We start from the raw sequence: 21,418 nt of genomic DNA on the forward strand, positions 1-21,418 counted from the left end.
TCCTCATAGCAATCCTTATGAAAAAGTAATTTTTAGTTGGTTTTTTGGAGTTGTTTCTTTATATTTTTATTGAAACCGATTCACATAATAAAACACAATTTTCCTTGGATCTACGTCCAGTATATTTAATCAATAAATCAATTGCCTAAAATGCGGCAAAGAAATTTTCTCCTAAGCTACATTTCCAGAAGTTAAATCAAAGTTATCTTTATAAAACCAGGCCATTGTCATCGAACTCTGATGGCCATTGTTAAAATGTAAAAATTAATATTTTTTATATTGGCAGACTAATTAGTGCATCTATAAAAGATTCAGGTATTTGAACACAAAGTAATAAAATTCATCTGAAACATTAAGTTACATTATAAGAACAACGTTTTTGTGTCAAAATCATAGTTTCCCAAACGAAAAAACTCTGCGCCAGTCAGTAAAAGTACCAAATCCAACAGAAATGTTCAAAACAAACATATTCGTAGAGATACCAGTCAAAATCGTATATCTTTTAGTGACTCCAACCTAATTTACTATCATACAATTTAAATCACGCGCTCAAAGTAACCTGCATTATCGTCCGAGATAGCAGCGGACAAAATCCGTTGGAAACGTTTTATCTTCAGTCGACGGTCAGCGCTGCAGCTCAGCGTTCAACGTGTATGACACCAATTCATCAATATTTCCAGCAGCACATCGTCGACTGGCGAGTGGCGACCCTGAAGGAAGACAGGAGGGGCTGTTATATAACGTACACATCGCAGGCTAGGCGACGCGAAGACGCACCGTCACCGTCGCAGTACTGTGAAGCGCTAGGTCAGTGTAGTTCAGTTTGTTGGCCAAAGGACCAGACCCAGAGACCATGGCTAGAGCTAGGTCCAAGTCGGAGGAGTCACAACCCCTCCTGTCATCGGATATCAGCAGGACTAACAGTTATGGAGGGTAAGTACCTAAATACCTGTAATTATTATGACTTTTGTAATACAACAGACGTAGTGTGTACTGTATAACGTTTCTATACAACTTAGAGTGTAAACATAAGTGATAGATTGTAGTACGTTAAGGTAGTTTAAACTATTGTCATATACAGTACCTTATATTAAATGTGTTATGTACATACAGTAGGAATCCAAAAGTAGCACAGAACAGCGCGGAGGAAACCGGTTTCCCACTACACGTGGGATTTCACCGGTTGTAATCCTTTACCACATAGAAGAAAGGAACACCTTACTTTTCTGTGTTGTTACATAGTTTGTTTTACAAAACATTTGATTGGAAACCCATTTGTAAAATTAGGTTAATGGCGATTACTAATTGCATTTCACTGTGTGAAGTGAAGTTAGTTGTACGTAACGTCCACCAAGTCATGCAAATCATAAACATATGTGTTTAGACTTATTGAACACATTACTATAACATTTTGGGTTATTGATTTTTCATTGAAAGGTACAAAATAAACTATATCAAATGCAACTTTATTTTAAAACCAGTCTTAATTGAAGCAAGTAATGTGTAATTTAGATAAATGTATTTAGATAATTCATTACTGTACACTCATAGATATACTTTAGTTTAAAACAAATTGTTTGATAAATTTATATTTTTTTAAATTTACACTACAGTATTTGTCAAGTAAACAACTCAGATGATCCTTTTCGCCAATTAAAATAGGTACTTTCATTACGATCGTGATACCAACACCTGAACACCAAAATCAAATTCGGTTGTAAAATATAGGAAAGAAACTGAGAAGTTATTTATTAGCTATCGGTTTTTGGTTTTACTGTATTACGTACATCAACGTCTGAATATGTACCTTTAACAGCATGATGTTAATGAAAAATGTTAACGAAAAGTTCCAGAAGTTAATCAAAGTTATCTTTATGAAACCAGGCCACTTTTAAATGCTTTACATATACAAATCTAAATTAAATCTGGGCTAAGAAAAAACACTTAACCTGGTTAAATAAAAAAAAATGAAGTGCTACAATGGAATAAACAACTGACGATAACCTATGGTCAAATAACATGATTATTCGTTCTGCATTCTCTAAAAGATAACTATGTCAGAGTCAGCTGTTAATTTAATCGCAATTAAGTAACTTTGAGACCATCCAAAGTTGTAACATGTTTTTATTTGGCCTACTTATTCACGACTTGATAAGCTTTCAGTGGTATGGGTCTGTATTGGTAATTTTTAGTAACAAAACTTACTCAGCATTGCTGTATTTATTGCATTACTATAAGTTTATTATTCCGTATTTACTTCTACAAAATACAATAATTATTTCAGGGTGCTCAGTTGGGCTTTATTTCCTACTTTAAAATATTTTTCATCACTCTGTACTCGAAAATAGCCCATTTCCATACAGCTGAGGACGTCAGCACGACCAAAATCTGCACGATCGTCAGCCCGACCGAAATTTGTCAATCGTCAATTTCCATACAAAAAAAAAAAAAAAAAAAAAATAGTGATCAGCTGACTTTTTCTAACATAAAGATAACTTTCGCTACATAAACATTACAATACGCAAACAATACTTTGCCTGACCTCAACAATGTTAAGTTTTGATTTTTTTAAGTTTGATGAAGTAGTTTTTTTTTTCATCGTGATAAAAAAGTATCGTTCAACACTCGTGACGAAAGTCCCATTTCGGGGCTTGACAGTCTTTCTAGTAGTGAAATATACTATTAAATTTTATTTCAAAGACCTGTTTGGATTTCAAAGACCTGTTTGGTCCAAAATTTCCAAATACTTGTCAAGCTATTTTTAATAAAAATTACGTTTTCAATTTTCCCATTGGAAAATTCATAGTTGTTATTAATAAGGGCTCAAAATCTTTGCTCAGCAAAGCAACGGTGTCAGGCAGCCGAAATTATATTTCACATTGTTGATCATAATAAAAAGCCGATTGCGTAGAAGTTTTTCGTTGATAAAAGAGGATAAAATTCGCACTTCTGCATTGCGGTTTGAAGTGTGTCATTAGGTCATTATTTTTATTTCCGATCAAGTAGATGAAACTTCTATGGCAATGAACCCTGAAACTGTTACAAGGGAAAAACATCTGGAATCTAGGATGGCACTGACCCAGACTATGAATGCAAAACAATATTGTGACGGACTTGTACAATTTAGAGCAAGGCCAAATAGTGTTACATCTGTTGATAAAATTGGTTTTTCAAATATCCGACATGACCGTTAGATAATACCATTAACTTTGATGTTTACTATGATTATACTTTGAGCTACGTTGCTCAACTTAACTTTTTTTTCTTCTGAAACTGGTAAAAATTTAACGTGCTTCGTGCTAGCATATCTGTAGGCTAAGGTAAAATCAAGTACGGTAAATAGTAGGGGGTAACATAAGAAACGTCAAACAGGGTGAACTTATCAGTCAGTAGATTAAATGAATATGAGTATTTTAAGCTGGCTTCAAGACCTAAACATCCCTAAAGTTAACAATGTGGAGGCCGGTTGGTACATCTAGACCCTCATATGCATAGTATTAAATAAACCATCAACAGATATCTGATATGGATCTTCACAATTGAAGACTTTGTGAGAATCTTCAGAGAGCTCACGAAGACCTGTGTGCAGGATTGACGGCGTGTTTAGGATATCCGAAGTCAGTAGCTGTGATGAGATCTTCGTGAAGCCCAAATCCATCTCTCCCCCTCCACCGTCCAAAAAGTACCAGAGGCGAAGGTAAAATGGATATGAAAATAATGGTTTGTTTCGGGAGGATTTTGTGTTTGGAGGAATTTTGTTTGTGCGTATTTTCATGGGTGTTTCAATATCGAACATTTTTTATCAGCAAATCGCGTTAGAAATTCGAGATCCTAAATTATTTTTGAAGATTAAAAATTAATCACAATTTTTTCCTCATGTGGTTTTTAGTCTTTGTTAAATAAATGCTAGATTTTAGACTGTACCCTATTTAGAACAGACTAAGACATTTATTGATGTAGATGAACACGCGAGTTTTACTGAATCTTATACTTTTTTTTGGCATGAATAGCCTATTATTTTGCTCTTCTTGTATTGGATATATTCATGCATGCACCATAAACTGCATTTTGCGAGTCCTTCTTCTTTTAGCAGCATTTCTTAACAAAAAAATCACCATTTTTTCTTTTGGGTGCTCTTGCTAGTTAAAGGCATAGATAAAACATACTCTCTAGAGGTCTATGTTCATTATGTGTTTAACGTGTTTTCATGACTTTTACTGCTGACTGTTATAATTGGTTTAGAATACTATACTGTAGTGGAGATGCTGTCTGTATAAATCAGCTGCCGCTAGTAATTTACACAGAGATTACCTCGTTTAACGATCCAATAGTGTGTGATACTGTTAACATTGCATTTTATCTCTTTGTTTAGTTGCATATGCACACTTTAATAGTTGATATGATAGGGGAAACACTACAAATCCAACATGAAGTGTCTATTTTTCGGTATCGGGCGTATCTCTTGTCAAAGGTTTGATATAGATTTCTAAAATTTAAAAGATGTTGTAATACGTATGTGTGCTATGTTTGAGATTTAGCCATTGGCCTATCTGTTAAAGGAGTAGACACTACTCCTTTAATCCATGCTTAAACATATTGTTCTTGAACATTTTCTTGAAAAGAACATTTATGTATTCTGATCTTTTCTTCCTTTTCTCTGTCACACTATGCATGCTGTAATTGCATTTTGATTTCGTATGCTGTTTTATTTATTTAATTACTATTAATGTTGAGTTACAACTATGAGGCACTGAATTTTTTGTGTTTAATTAAAAATTATATGTTTTGTGTGTTTTAGAGTTGGCCTTAGGCCTATCGGGATTTAAAACTAGGTTATTTAATTTGACCATGTAGGCTTACAGTAATTAATTCAGATTAGTTCAGCTTAATTGTTTGTATTACAATCATACGTTTTTTTATTTTGTCCACAATTAAAAGTGCTTTAGTTAAAACACAACATGTTGAATTTGTGAATTTGGTAGAGGCATATTTCATTTGTGACTCTTATGTTACTACAAAAAGTTATACAAAAACGTGTGCAAATATACAATTTAAAAATACAAATATAATCTAAGTTATTTATACTTAAGGTGAATATAATAAACAAAATAATACAAATCTTGCCATGCTAACGAGAAGGAAATTATTGTTTGTCCCAATATTTTATTAAATTGTTAAAATATATAATCTACTATATTTCACAAGTCAATGAACTTAAAAAGCGTTTCAAACTTAAGCTAGATTGGAAATATGTATAATCATTCAACACACATTTAGTGGGACAGTTAGTTGTAAAATGCATTTCTTAGATAACAAATAGAAATCACTTTGAAATTGTCGTAATGTTCAGTAAGGTTCGTCTAGGTCGTGTAATCATTCTCAAACAAAGCGTGCTATTGACAATTATCCTGTAATCTAAAACAATTATTTATCTAAACAATCATAGATATTATATATTCCTAAAGAAAACTTGTTTCGATGTACTTAAAATACAAATGTGTGTTATCAATGTGAAGCTAGATGTTTCTTAATGAACAAGATTAAGATGGACACACAAATGTAACGTGTTTTGTATTGTTAAACAGCAAACATTCCAGTGTTGTACCCAAAGTTTCGTAAGATAGGTATTTACTTGGTGTAACGAATACAAAGGGACCAATCAGAAGATTTCCTGCATAATTTGATATATTGTATCGTACTTAGGTACTTTATATTGTATCGTAGTTAGGTAGTAGGATATATGAGGATAGATTACACCATGGAATTGAAAATCACCGTTAATTCATAACCTAGATGAAACGTTACTTCATGGTTATATTTAACTCAGATGTACTAAAAAGCATCAAAATTATGTTCTCAACTATCGCTAACGCAACCCATCGAGTTCTCAAAGCCACAGTATACGGCAACAAACACGACTTATGTTTCAATTCTGGAAAATGGGTTATGATTGTTTAGGTTGTAAGGTTGTGTATGGCTGTTATGGAATTTATTTTGGATACTGAAGTAGAACTTCCATATTGACTGGCTGTAACCAATTTTTTTACTCTAAGATATCATAGCTAAACCGATTTATAATCGGTGCATTGTCAACAGGTAAATGAAAAAGAACTGTGATTGATATATCGGTTGGAAGGATAATTAAATACAGTAATTGCAAGTGCTTGCTTCACACAACAGGAAAATGGTTACTCTAACCCACGTGTATGTTTGGTTGTAGTTTGCATACATATATGCATAAAGTCTAGTCTTAATGTTTGCCGGTCCAATCATGAGAAAAATCATTAGCTTTTTTAGTTGACTTAGTTGGTCTTAGGACTAAATAAATGGTGCTGGAAAAGGAAACAGCTGATCTAATCAGTAACAAAGCTACACAAGTCAATTTACTCATCTTACACTCATATTTGAATAAAAGTAACGCCGTATGTGTGCTCTATAAAAATATAATGATGGTACAGTGTAAGGGGCCTTTTAAAATCAATGTAACAATTTACCTTTTGTACTTCTCTACTTTACTTTTAATAGGTAGCGCAAATTATAATTTCTAATACCATATGTTTTCGAGGGTGCTTGTTTACACTAAAGTAACATAATATCAACGGAGTTTACTTCAAAATTAAGAAAGAGTTAAACATTTTCGATGCCGATTCTAGACAGAATCACTCCGTAAGTTTATTCTAATATTATTTGAATGCTATTGTCTTACTCATATTGTCTTACTGCTAGTAAGTCAAACTGCAACTGGGTGTTTGAGAGAGAAAGCTGGGTGGCAAATAAATAATCTAGGCCATCCATGAACACTCATCTGAAACTTCTAAATTCGTTGCTGAAATGATTGCAGATAACAACAATGAGTCTAGGAAATTCTGATCTAAAATGTTTAATAATATTGATCATGCGGCATGCCTCATTTTAGCAACGTAAAATCTTCATGTACTGTATCGAGATTAATCCAGCCTGAAGTAAAGGATAAAAAGACGGATTGATAATTTAGAATGGTTTGTGTTTCAGACCTCCTTTGAGGAAGATTTCCCTCAACCCTCCGCATGAGTTCGACTACTTCATCAGAGCAAACACTGAATCACTGGTGAGTATGGTGTAGAATAGGTACGCACAATAGTAGTTTTAACTTTGTGAAATGTTAGATACGGCTTCGAGCGTCTTAGTGCCTGATGATATATTGTGGTAATGAGAATGATAAGTCCCTTTCTCGTCTTAGGGGGATCATAGACTGGGAGATTTTTTTTTTAGTCTCAGATTGTTCCGGCGGAGTTCTACTAACTTGAATACACTCGACGTCAAGCCGGGTATAGCCCAACTCAGCGCGATGGTCAGATTTTGAATGAGAAATAGTTTTATTGCCCCCAAAGGATCCATTCCAATTCCGGGCGGTGGTCACTTAGTGTATAATCCAATTCCCAAAAAGTAATGGTACACTTTTATTTGTTCATAACTACTTTATTCATGTGACAGGTTAGGTTAGGTTAAAGATTGTGTAGGCCTATTGTAGTCTTTGGAACATATAAACATCGCGCGGAGTTGGAGTTGGACATGCGCCGCGAGAGACCCGAAGTGACCACTGCGCGGAGTTGGGATAAGAGGGGTGTGCAAAGAAATTAAATTGAGCTTAAAAATATAGGACTCTACCCAACCCACAGAGAAGGAATTAAGGTTAGGGCAATTCGTTATTTATTATCATGTTCTTTTTACCATTCCGTTGTTCTACAAGTATTTCCCTCATTTGTTTCGTTTTACCTTTCCAATTTAGGCCAGTTTATTCCCTTTGCCCAACCATATCTAACGCTAAATTATATCCTAATTTTTTTAAAATTAAACATTGTCAATTTCGTGAAGTAGTTTCTACTTGCTTCGACATTGTTGGCTAGTTTATGCCCGGGAATGTTTATAATATGGCGTCTTTTCCCGACATTGACCATGGCGCGACGTACTCTAGTTTGACTTCTGCCCTGGTTCATCAAATTGTTAGTCCATCTCATGCAATCTTTGCTGTTGTTGGACCAACTCTATGCTCTGATTGACCTTAGCTTCCATCGTTTGTCGATAATTGGTGTGATGGATGTTTGTCCCCCCTTACCCGAATTCAGTCTGGTCCCAAATCGTCAACAGTGAGCAGAGATTATGGTATGTCTGGTTTTGTTTTGTTTATAGTTTGTGTTTATTGATTTATTTTTTGGCATTAATTGATCTTGATGGAATAGTTACATTGTTCAACTGTGTATTTGAAAAGTCTTATAAATATTCAGACATTTAATGTCCTTGTCACACTTTGGCTCAGTTTCGGACAACTTTGAATTTACAGAACTTTGACGCTTGTACCTAAACATTTTATACAGTTCTCTATGGTGGTTTTCTACGCCAATGGAATTTTGTAAGGTTTTTTAAAGGTAAATGTTCAAAACCTAGTCTTGTACTGAATAAATACTTTCGACTTTCTGTTAGAAAGCATCAATTTGTTAGCTCAATGACTAACTACAACTGGGCCCATAATAGACTCTGGTTAGGATCGAACCAGCGACCATCAGATTTGATGTCGAGCGCTGTAACCAATCGGCTACATAGACAATCGGTGGAACGTGTTTATTTATTTATTTTATATTCGATAAACAGCATTTTACACATTTGCGTGTTTACAGATGGCCAAGGTGAACAATATACGTAACATGATAACATAATAACGTACCTATTATGTATGTGAATATTGTATTAGCCTATAGAGCTATCTACACTTAAAACTCATACTGTAATCAGAATCGTGGCAGCTTTTAGCGAATTTCCCATATAGGGAATAAGCTATTACCGTAGGTCTCATGGTAAGACCTGGACCCGGGACCGATTTACTTTTTCGTTTTGAGGTCTCCAGAGGTCAAAAACACCATCCATTCAAATTCATATATATATATATATATATATTTATATATGTGTCCGTTAGCGCGATAACTCGAGCAAAAATGATCCGATTTTGATGAAATTTGGTACAAACGTGTAAACCTACGTTTATTCGAACGAGTTCGTAGACCAGCATAATCGGACCATGGGTACGGGGTTTTATGGGGTAAAAATGGGTTTTTACCATTTTTGACCCTAAAAACAAAAAGTTCTGCAATTTCTTCCTAAACCATTTTGTAGAGCTTAAAAAAAGAAATAATTTAGTATATTGAAGCACCGTTGTATGCCTAACGGTGGCAGAAAAAATTCAAAAAAAGTGTAATTTTTAATTCCCATGTTATTCTTTTGGAGAAAATGAAAACTGTTGTAGTTTACTTGTTTATGGATGTATATTGATAAAATTTGGCAAATTTATTTATTTCATCCTATACTATTGAAGTATCGTAAAAAACACGTTTTACTTCCCCGTAGCAGCAAACCTAAGTACTCGTTAAATCTAATGTTATTTAAATTTAGAATAAATATGTCTTATGGAAATATTTTAGTACAAATTTAATCAGACAAGTTGAAATTCGCTTAGTCTGCAGATTTGCTGCGGCGGGGGTATTTTGCCCTCTCACACATTGGGGTTTGGGCTTAGGACTGGTTTTATAAAATTATTACTTAATTTTACGCTATATGTCACAATGAAGAATTATTAAACTTTGACGAGGGAGCCAAATACTGTATGCTGCCAACGAATTACGTGTCGTAACACTTCGGCCCAAGTAACACTTCGGCCCAGTAACATTTCGGCCCGAAACCCTCAGATGTGGCCTACGGTCCAACTCTCTACCTGCCCACTAGTAACACTTCGTCCCAACAAAATATTTGAAAGGTTAGGTTAGGTTAGGTTAGGTTAGGTAAGATTCCACCGATTCTCCGTCATGTGAGGTCAGAGGATGCAAGGGGTGACGGTTGGGCGACATTCCATCAGAGGGTGGTTGCAAAGTATACAGGTCATGTACCTCTTACTACCTGAACTGCGTTCCTCAACCCTTGTCAATTTTTCGTCGGGCCGAAATGTTACTCCATTAGCTTATTTAATCATCTGTAAAAGCGAGTGGGACGAAGTGATACTATTTTTCTAAGAAATTTGAGTTTGGCCGAAATGTTACTGGGCCGAAGTGTTACTACATCACGAATTAAGCCCATAACCAATCTCAGGGATCATCATTTGTTGTTGTTGAGGGTCTTGCATTTATCATAGTAAAGTACAGATAAATAGTTTAATTATTCCGATTTTAATGTACTATTACAAGCATTCAAGTGAACATTATCAAAACGCTCGTTTTGGTATAGATTGATGTACTTAAGTCACAAAAATTCGTCAATGACTATTAAGCTAATTATTTATCGACTAAGTGTTTATTTGTGATTATTTATATAACTGTCAAGAAATAATACACAAGGTGTTACAATTTTGCTACACCATACGAGTATCATACAAATATTATTATTTTTCTAAATACGGTACATTTTGCAAGTTTTACAACTTATAACATTAAAATTGACAAACCACCACATTTCCTTCACATTTTCACGATTTTACGTTAGAAATTTGTTCACAATTTTATCTCATATTACTAATATACGCCAACACTTAACACCAACTGAATTTTAATCTAACAATAAATAAACTAACAGATCCGTGGTTGACCTATGGATGGTTATCTCCAAATATTTCAAACAGATTATTTCGTGATATATGAGAAGCTAATTGATAGTGTAAAATGTAATCAACGTACTAGCCGTTATAACTTCATTCATGTGGAAGTATGGAGTGCAAGAAACAGGAGAAACTTCTCAGCATAACTATTAACAAGGTGGGTAATAAGTTGGAGGGTTTTATGTGCCATTTTTACGTGTTTTCTGTATTAAATCTTTGTAAGCATATAGAGGAATAGAATATTGCCGTTCAATACGATAGAGTGGCCATACAAAAACTTGTATCTGGTGTTTAGTTCGTGAATCAAATACGCTTGAATATGATAATCGTTTCTAAGTAAAACTAAACGCAAAGCAGTTTGTTTACAAACCATAGGCTCTTTGAGGCATTTAAAAATCTTTCCGAGATAGTGTTGTCGTTATCATGAATTTAATGACTATGTAATAGTAGTGGTTGACAGTAATATTACGTTTTAATAGGCTTTTCCCGTATAATCTTCTTCAGCCAACCGGGAAAGCAATTATATCGTTGTTTTCATTTTAACGTTTTTCGAGACTAGAGAGAACAGTCTAAACACTGGTCAAACAATGGATTTTTATAGCCTAACATGATCGATTGTTGAAAGCATAATTCAATCGATATATAGCCAACCCAGCGACGTGTTCCATGGGTGATGATACTCGAAAGAAGACTAAACGGTGGATTATTTCACTTGTGATCTCCCAACTAGCGGCAAAACTACAACAGGCAATACATCGATGGCCAAACCTAATAGTATCAGGTTTTTTTTCGCATTGCCAATGCGCTATTATAAAACCAGAATCTTGTTTCCATCTCGACTAGAATGGTTGCCGTCTAGTTGTACCGGATTTTTGCGACAGGCGTCAAGTTGTGAACTTTACAGCCACAGAATAACGAAAGTGAAGCAGTGAAGGAGATATGTCTCTCGAGGTAGATTTATAGCCTGTAGGTTTACTTTGTTTGTGCTCTGAGTGCTAAGTAGGTAGTTGCTTTTATTTTAAAATCAATAGTAACATCTAAATATCATTCCAGGTATCAGACCAGGAGGGCGCTCCTCCGATTCTACCAGATTCCAACAAGCAGAGTAGCCTTGTCACAATGTAAGTAAATACCTCGAATATCTTCCCTCAGTTGAAGCCGTAACTACATCACAAACACTAATATGCAATTATAAATACGATAGCATAGCGATCTGATGAGATAAATCTATTGGGTAAAACTCCAATTGAATCCACTTGTCTCACATACCACATTCAGGGTACAAACTAGAAATTATGATGCACTGATTGACGTAGATGTTGGATCATAAGAATGAGGATATTTAAAATCAATTGTATATTCTAAGATAAATATTATACGCACAGTATACAGTGGAACATTGATAACAACCCTTGATAACAAGTGTAATTTTCAAATACCCTAGAATTTATTGCCCTAATCACATGTTATTGCAAACCTCGATAAGAAATTAAATTACACAACATTTGAAGAAAAACTATCTCTTGGTTACAGTCTGAATGTGGTTCAACATTCAACTGAAGAATCAGCTTTAATATTACAATTTAAATTTAAACCATTATAAAGAAAGTTGGTAACCAACACTGGATTTTTTAAAGTGAAAGTGTACGTCCTGGTAATTTGTTGATACCAAAAATTAGTTTGTTGTTACTAACACTAGCATAGAAAAATATGCCTGAATCAATGCTGTAGTCAGTGAGGCCCCAACTAGGGATTTACTTGCATGGTCGACCCAAGCATTTTTTATCAACCCTTGTAAGAAGGGGATTAGTTCCTTGCACGAGTAGGACCGAGGAGCGCAAGGTAGCTCTGCGCCCCTCAGTCCTACCCCGACGAATTCTTCGGCCGAGGGATTGACAGTTTTATGACTTGTGCTAATCTGTCCGTTTCCCACTGTAATAACCCTATTTTAATTACCATAAAAAAATTACTTCTTGCTAAACAGCACCATTAATATTACATCCATGGGTTCAAACTAACAGTTTCATTATTTCATACTTATAATAGGCTTGAAACATAGTATACTATTTTTATAGGTTACTGCAACATACTATGTATGTAAATCCGCGTAATTTAGCAATAGCGTGCCGAACATATCGTGTAAGTGTAACGCATAATAATAAACTCCTTGTTATCAGGGCAGGTATGCAGGGGTAGTGCGGGTGGTACTGGTATCGACCCAGGTCAATGTTCCGTCTGACACACTTTGTCGACCCACATCCCACTTCCCCGTTCACGTCTGGGTATGTCTGGTAGTACTTGTTATCAGGAGAGGTATGCGAGGGTAGTGTGGTTGGTACTGTTATCGACCCAGGTCAATGTTCCGTCTGACACACTTTGTCGACCCACATCCCACTTCCCCGTTCACGTCTGGGTATGTCTGGTAGTACTTGTTATCAGGAGAGGTATGCAGGGGTAGTGCGGGTGGTACTGTTATCGACCCAGGTCAATGTTCCGTCTGACACACTTTGTCGACCCACATCCCACTTCCCCGTTCACGTCTGGGTATGTCTGGTAGTACTTGTTATCAGGGGAGGTATGCGGGGGTAGTGTGGTTGGTACTGGTATCGACCCAGGTCAATGTTCCGTCTGACACACTTTGTCGACCCACATCCCACTTCCCCGTTCACGTCTGGGTATGTCTGGTAGTACTTGTTATCAGGAGAGGTATGCAGGGGTAGTGCGGGTGGTACTGGTATCGACCCAGGTCAATGTTCCGTCTGACACACTTTGTCGACCCACATCCCACTTCCCCGTTCACGTCTGGGTATGTCTGGTAGTACTTGTTATCAGGAGAGGTATGCAGGGGTAGTGTGGTTGGTACTGTTATCGACCCAGGTCAGTGTTCCGTCTGACACACTTTGTCGACCCACATCCCACTTCCCCGTTCACGTCTCGGTATGTCTGGTAGTACTTGTTATCAGGAGAGGTATGCAGGGGTAGTGCGGGTGGTACTGTTATCGACCCAGGTCAATGTTCCGTCTGACACACTTTGTCGACCCACATCCCACTTCCCCGTTCACGTCTGGGTATGTCTGGTAGTACTTGTTATCAGGGGAGGTATGCGGGGGTAGTGTGGTTGGTACTGTTATCGACCCAGGTCAATGTTCCGTCTGACACACTTTGTCGACCCACATCCCACTTCCCCGTTCACGTCTGGGTATGTCTGGTAGTACTTGTTATCAGGAGAGGTATGCAGGGGTAGTGCGGGTGGTACTGGTATCGACCCAGGTCAATGTTCCGTCTGACACACTTTGTCTACCCACATCCCACTTCCCCGTTCACGTCTGGGTATGTCTGGTAGTACTTGTTATCAGGGGAGGTATGTAGGGGTAGTGCGGGTGGTACTGGTATCGACCCAGGTCAATGTTCCGTCTGACACACTTTGTCTACCCACATCCCACTTCCCCGTTCACGTCTGGGTATGTCTGGTAGTACTTGTTATCAGGGGAGGTATGTAGGGGTAGTGCGGGTGGTACTGGTATCGACCCAGGTCAATGTTCCGTCTGACACACTTTGTCGACCCACATCCCACTTCCCCGTTCACGTCTGGGTATGTCTGGTAGTACTTGTTATCAGGGGAAGTATGCAGGGGTAGTGCGGGTGGTACTGGTATCGACCCAGGTCAATGTTCCGTCTGACACACTTTGTCGACCCACATCCCACTTCCCCGTTCACGTCTGGGTATGTCTGGTAGTACTTGTTATCAGGAGAGGTATGCAGGGGTAGTGCGGGTGGTACTGGTATCGACCCAGGTCAATGTTCCGTCTGACACACTTTGTCGACCCACATCCCACTTCCCCGTTCACGTCTGGGTATGTCTGGTAGTACTTGTTATCAGGGGAGGTATGTAGGGGTAGTGCGGGTGGTACTGGTATCGACCCAGGTCAATGTTCCGTCTGACACACTTTGTCTACCCGCATCCCACTTCCCCGTTCACGTCTGGGTATGTCTGGTAGTACTTGTTATCAGGGGAGGTATGTAGGGGTAGTGCGGGTGGTACTGGTATCGACCCAGGTCAATGTTCCGTCTGACACACTTTGTCGACCCACATCCCACTTCCCCCTTCACGTCTGGGTATGTCTGGTAGTACTTGTTATCAGGGGAGGTATGCAGGGGTAGTGCGGGTGGTACTGGTATCGACCCAGGTCAATGTTCCGTCTGACACACTTTGTCGACCCACATCCCACTTCCCCGTTCACGTCTGGGTATGTCTGGTAGTACTTGTTATCAGGGTAAGTATGCAAGGGTAGTGCGGGTGGTACTTGTATCGACCCAGGTCAATGTTCCGTCTGACACACTTTGTCGACCCACATCCCACTTCCCCGTTCACGTCTGGGTATGTCTGGCAGTACTTGTTATCAGGGGAAGTATGCAAGGGTAGTGCGGGTGGTACTGGTATCGACCCAGGTCAATGTCCCGTCTGACACACTTTGTCGACCCACATCGCACTTCCCCGTTCACGTCTGGGTATGTCTGGCAGTACTTGTTATCAGGGGAGGTATGTAGGGGTAGTGCGGGTGGTACTGGTATCGACACAGGTCAATGTCCCGTCTGACACACTTTGTCGACCCACATCCCACTTCCCCGTTCGCGTCTGGGTATGTCTGGTAGTACTTGTTATCAGGGGAGGTATGAAGGGGTAGTGCGGGTGGTACTGGTATCGACCCAGGTCAATGTCCCGTCTGACACACTTTGTCGACCCACGTCCCACTTCCCCGTTTACGTCTGGGTATGTCTGGTAGTACTTGTTATCAGGGGAAGTATGCAGGGGTAGTGCGGGTGGAACTGGTATCGACCCAGGTCAATGTCGAGCCAGTTTTTAAGTTCGAGGCGAAGTCGAGCTAAAGATAAAGATAAAACCTATCTCGAGTTGGCAAAATTCATTTTCGGCCCAACGAAATATACTATTACAAATGCAATGCAAGAAAATTATATCATCACGTTTTAACGGTATTTACGAAAGCAACCAACAGCGTCATTCTACACAGCGTCACAGGGATTTGAAAATCTGACACCTTCTAATTGCAGGCAAATTTCGCAAAGGTCCTCGGCGATTGGGTATATGGTTATACAACTCAAGGACACTCATTCGATAAAGAAAATAGACTTTATACTTCTCAATTACTACATCTACAATACATTCTTTCAACAATCAACCCAATGGTATCCCGATTTCAAAATTTCAATCTGGAGTTTCCAAAGTGATCGATTTCAATTTTGCAGAAACAATACCCCATTCCACGAAACACTTTGTGAAGATTTTTAATTAGCAACCAACTCTGAATCGACTGCTCTTGGGTGATTTGCATAGACAGAAAAGAAGGCGCAATGTAAAAAGTCAAAAGTCTGAATGATGGAGCGGAAGGCAACGACCGACGGTGTTGAGGGTTGAGGGGGTCGGGGGATCGAACGAAAGCGAGAGTGTCTGTGTGAGCGGGAGCGGGTGGTTAAGGGGGGAGGGGAGGGAGGGGATTAAGGTCTGGGGTCAATGTCCGCCCTTGACATCCGCGACCTGTCCTCATCTCTAATGTAACTCTGTAATTGTAAAGACCGTCTAAATCTGTACCACTTTTTAGGTCATTCAATCTTTAACTTGCGAACAAATTTTCAAGATTATTTTGTTATTTTAAATAAGTTACATTTAAAATCTAACATTTTTGTCACACCAAGGTAAAGGTTTCAAAATATGCATAACATGGCAGCTGCAATTGTCAATAATTTCTCTAAGATTGCATTCGAGGACAATTGTTTGGATTCATATAAATATGGTTCAATATACTGTATTGTTGTTTTATTAATTGTCTGGTAATAGCAGGTTAGGTACTTACATTTTTGAAAAGTGAATTAAAATGACATAATTTTATAATATTTGTGCTTTGTTAACCTCGTGTTTTAGTAAACAAAATTTCTTAATAAGGAAAGATACATTTATAGGCTACATAGATTTTTAAACTATTCATTGTATTTCATTAACTAAAAAAACTGGGAATGGACTTCTTGACCTTTTCGTAGACCAACCCCTATCTAGAGTGCTGTTTAACAAGTAAACATTTGTCAAAAATAAAATTATAGAATTTGAAATTAAAATTTTATTTTATTCTTGAACTGATTGAAAAACAAATGCATGCATAAAAATCTTTTAAGAATTTTCATTTGGAATACAAATTTAATTTTATGTAACTACGATTACAGTTTTATATTTCAAATTTTACCATCGATAATATCTGATGAGATACATGAACTATTTAACCAATAGAAAAATTCCTGCACATCAGCACTTTTTGCAAAATGTTATAAAACACGTAACAAAAAATTTCCAGTTTTATTACATGGGTAATTTTTTTAAGTTATTGTAATAAGCAAACAGAAATTAATGGCAAAATTACCTGTAAAGGCGCCTGCGGCCGCCGAGGCACAGTCGGCAAATGGTTGGTACAAGGATTTCCCGCCAGGGCGGGGAAAAGCGACGCCATGCCGTCCTGAAAACATCTATCTACATATTACGTTTTTGTGTTATTTCACAAGTTGCAAGTGTTTCTAAACCGATAAACTTCAGCTAAGAAACTCACTTGAACGCCGTAGCACTTGGTTAAAACTTATCACATGTATATTTGTTATCAGCCGTAGTTTATGAAACGGCTAGTATGATTGCGGTGGCAAGGTCAATGCCTCCTGTTGCTATGGCGACGACAAGCGCAAGCGGGAAGCGATTCATCTGGCTGTGGCTGTAACGTCAACATCCCGATATAGCGGGCCGCGCATACTCCCTGTCTGTGTACTTCCTGATATCGTACTCCATACCCTCTCTCACTCTCTACCAAACCCAAACCCCAGACGGTTTTATTTGGGGTTGATGCTCCCACTACAAGACTCCCTGCCCGATAATAGGAACATTGACTTCGTCTAGCCCTTGAGTTATTATTTTGTATCCGATTCATAACAGCACATCGATTATGGATATTTTTGACGTTGTTGTGTACCTACGTGTATGAGTTGGTTTCCAATTAGAGAATAGTTTGATTCAGAACGGTTAGAGTGATAAATAATACTGAGCCAATTACCCACCAAATTAATTTTAAACTCTTAAGTAGGCTATTCCCGAGTAGATAGATCCTTCTCAACAAATGTCAATATCAAACTACAGGTGTCCTAAGGACTGAACCAACAATGGATGAATGAAGGACATTTTGGATTAAATTTAAAGTAAAACAATATCCAAAAAACAAACATGGTTTTTTCAATTTTTTTAAATTATTCTTTTCTGGAACACATTAATCAAACCTCCCTACTCAAACGTGTATGAATGATCACAATATTATTGCCTTCAAAGCCCCGAAATTTTGAGATACGATTCCGTTACACAATATTATATACATTTTACCCATATAGGGAATTAGCCATTACCGATTACCGTAGGTCTTATGGTAAGACCTAGACCCGGCTGACCCGGGATCGATTTACTTTTTTGTTTTGAGGTCCCCAGAGCCCTAAAACACTCTGCGTTAAAATTCATATATATATATATATATATATATATATATATATATTTGTGTGTCCGTTAGCGCGATAACTTTAGCAAAAAGATCATATTTTGATGGAATTTGGTACAAATGTGTGAATCTACATTTATTCAAATGCGTTTGTGAACCAGCATGTAAAAATTGTTTTTCCCCATTTTTGACCCTTAAAACACAAAATTTCACAATTTCTTTCCAAACCATTTTGTAGAGCTTAGAAAAGGAATAATTTTGTATATTGAAGCGTTGTTGCATGCCTAACAATTACGGAGATAATTGAAAAAATTCTAAATTTAAAATTCCCATGTTATTCTTATGGAGTATAAATAAACTTTTGCAGTTTGCTTGTTCATGAATACAGTATATTTTAATCAAATTTGGCAACTTTGTTTATTTCATGCTAAATTATCAACATTTTAATAAAAGAAAATAAAAACACACCTCAATACCTTCCCTGTAGCAGCAAACCCAATCAATCATTAAAATTAATGTTATTTAAATAGGAAATAAATTTGTCAATTTCAAGGGAATATTCTAGTAGAAATAATTCAGCCAGGTCAATGGAAATTCACTTATTTTGCAGGTTTCTGCGGTGGGGGTATTTATCATTTAACTGCTCTGCAGATGGCGCTCTGTAATGAGCTTGAAACACTAATAAATAGGTTAGATACCTTTTCACGTCACCAATCCTAGTAGTTTTTTTTCAGGATGACTTAGTTTCAACTTAGTTCCAACTTAGTTCAACTTAGTTTCAAGTCTTACAGTCCCGTTGTCAAATCGTATGTTTTCATTAATTGTTGTTAAAACACAAGTCGTCACACTTCCACACATACTACACAGAGTTTTACACGACTTGAGACATTTAATATCCAGGCCGGCCTAAACAAACTACTTTGTGCGGACTGGTACACTGACTGATAAAAGTTCAGTGGTACACCTGTTCCTAATGTGTTGGTATGTTCAGATTTGTACTATGGAACTCCATGGTGGGGACCTCACTGTTGACTATTTCCTGGGGGCTAGCGAGAGCAGGGTTTGCCAGGGGGTTAGTGCTGGTGATGGTTTTGCACATGTTCATAATGTGTTGGTATGTTCAGATTCGTACTATAGAAAACCATTGTGGGGACCTCACTGCACTGTTGACTATTTCCTGGGGGCTAGAGAGAGCTGGGTTTGCCATGGGGTTAGTGCTGGTGATGGGGATGGTTTTGCACATGTTCATAATGTGTTGGTATGTTCAGATTCGTACTATGGAACACCATGGTGGGGACCTCCCTGTTGACCATGCCCTGGGGGCTAGAGAGAGCAGGGTTTGCCATGGGGATATTGCTGGTGATGGGGATGGCAACATTGTGCTGCTACACAGCACACTGCGTGGTGTCCACACAGGCTGCTTACGGTAAGATAGTCTACAGATATTATTTGTAGTTGTTAATGTTTTTTACAACCTTTAACTAATGATAAAAGTAGACATCTCATTCCCTTAACACATTCACTACCAGGTCACACAAGAGAAGAGTCCTCATACAGAGGAGTGTAACAGCTGGTGGCCAAACCACGTTAATGCTCAAGTTAGTTTTAGAATCTATATAATTAATACGCGACATGAAACTTTGTCGGTTGAACTACTCCGCCATTTCTTAACCGATTTTATCCATTGACGTCTCATTGGATAGAGCGTGTCGCGTAGATTTGCAAACTGGCCTTACATTGGTGAAAAAGTCCCTTGGGTTCTGCCCCAGTGGCTTTTAAAGTTCCCATGTTATTCTTATGAAGAGCATAATTGTTTACATTTTGATCAGCTGTATAATTTAATTGCTGTTATTTATTTTTCAATTCAATGAAACGCATTGAGTACATTTATTTACTATTTGAGTTTGTGTAAACATAACCCCCAAGACGGATCGTGTTAGTATGGTTGTATCTTAAATTTGTGTATTTATCAGTGTTTTGTGTCGCTATGACGGATTGTGTTAGCATGATTGTAACTTAAATTTGTGCATTTATCGTTGTTTTGTGTAGCTACAATTTGTTTATTTGTTGTTTTTTTCTTTTAAATGCCTCCGACGTGCGATAACGAAACATAGAAAGGATGCGTAATCGTGATAACGACCGCAGCTACAGAACAGTGGCGCGTAATAGGCTTAACTCATCACAGTCAGCACCTGACCCTGGACAATATCAACTACAGTATTAGGTTACAAATGCACCCTAAAACTACCCCAAAACGACTTTTCGTTCTCAATTTGACCCTCTATCAATGGTCTATGTTGCCTTTACAGCGAGGTATTTTGAGAAGGAGAAAATCGGACGGAATGCTTTAGGTTTATCATTAACGAAGATACACATGGTCTGAGTTCACAGCGGTATTCTTTGAGTTGAATCTTTTAAACTCATTTTAAATATGACCGTTATTCGTTTTGAAATACTGTAGTACTTTGCAATTGATCGAATTCGAGCAGCATGTACACTAGTGAAAATCAATGTACGTCTTCAGCAATGAGTCTAAATAACAAAATCTAACTGTGAATGCTAAGCTGAGAGAGTAAAACAAGCGTACAGCAGGTCTTTTAGTGCTCCCTATGCATGGCCACAAAACTTATTGCACTACCTCAAAAGTTTGATTTGATTTAACCACATTCTTAGATAATCATATAACAGAACCCAAAAAGATAAAGCAAGAACCTAACGAGAACACACTGGATGAATCATTGATTCATTCTTGAAAATATTGATGTTTGTTTAAACACTAAAGAAAATATTTATCTTTATGTTTGCCTGTGTTTTAGCAATACACTCAACTTTTTCTGACAGAAAATACAGCTACAGTAGAACCTTGCTAATCCGTCACCTATGGAACCGGAACAGCAAAAAGGTCAAATTATCAGAGGAACGCGTTTATTGACATACTGTACTAATCAAAAAGACTTTTTTTATGCACAGACTTTGATTTACCTGTTTTCAATCTAATCTTAACATGTATCATCATATTGCAGGGCCGCCAGGAGGAGAGATATCCGAGCTGACTCGCCATCTGTTGGGTCGTAAGGCTGAAATTCTTTCCAAGATATTCTCCTACATTGTGTTGGCTGGAGCTCTCATAGTCTACTGGATCCTAATGACTAACTTCCTCTACTTCATCGTTGACTTCATTTACAGTATGTTGAGAACTGTCTATTACTCTATGGGCTGTATGTATGTTGTATAGTTTCTTAAAGGCCCTCGGACTTTGTTAAAGTTAACT

At 37.6% G+C, this 21,418-nt stretch overlaps 1 protein-coding gene across 2 annotated transcripts in view; it reads left to right on the forward strand.

The window, feature by feature from the left end:
* Positions 1–802: 802 nt before the first annotated feature.
* LOC128993851 (sodium-coupled neutral amino acid transporter 9 homolog) overlaps positions 803–21,418 on the forward strand; it is a 29,751-nt gene continuing 9,135 nt past the window's right edge. The window contains exons 1-5 of one of the 2 annotated variants that reach the window (XM_054417904.1): positions 803–933; positions 7,012–7,087; positions 11,669–11,736; positions 19,416–19,573; positions 21,171–21,332. In XM_054417904.1, the coding sequence (XP_054273879.1) occupies positions 854–933; positions 7,012–7,087; positions 11,669–11,736; positions 19,416–19,573; positions 21,171–21,332 (544 nt within the window). In that variant the 5' untranslated portion in view covers positions 803–853. Of the gene's footprint in view, positions 934–6,564; positions 6,667–7,011; positions 7,088–11,668; positions 11,737–19,415; positions 19,574–21,170; positions 21,333–21,418 lie in introns of those variants that run through there. The other variant, XM_054417905.1, reaches the window with a different exon arrangement.

The sequence above is a fragment of the Macrosteles quadrilineatus genome, unplaced genomic scaffold (genome assembly GCF_028750875.1).
Source record: "Macrosteles quadrilineatus isolate MER2022 unplaced genomic scaffold, UCM_ALF_1.0 Scaffold_5__1_contigs__length_97177068, whole genome shotgun sequence".
Lineage (NCBI taxonomy): Eukaryota > Metazoa > Arthropoda > Insecta > Hemiptera > Cicadellidae > Macrosteles > Macrosteles quadrilineatus.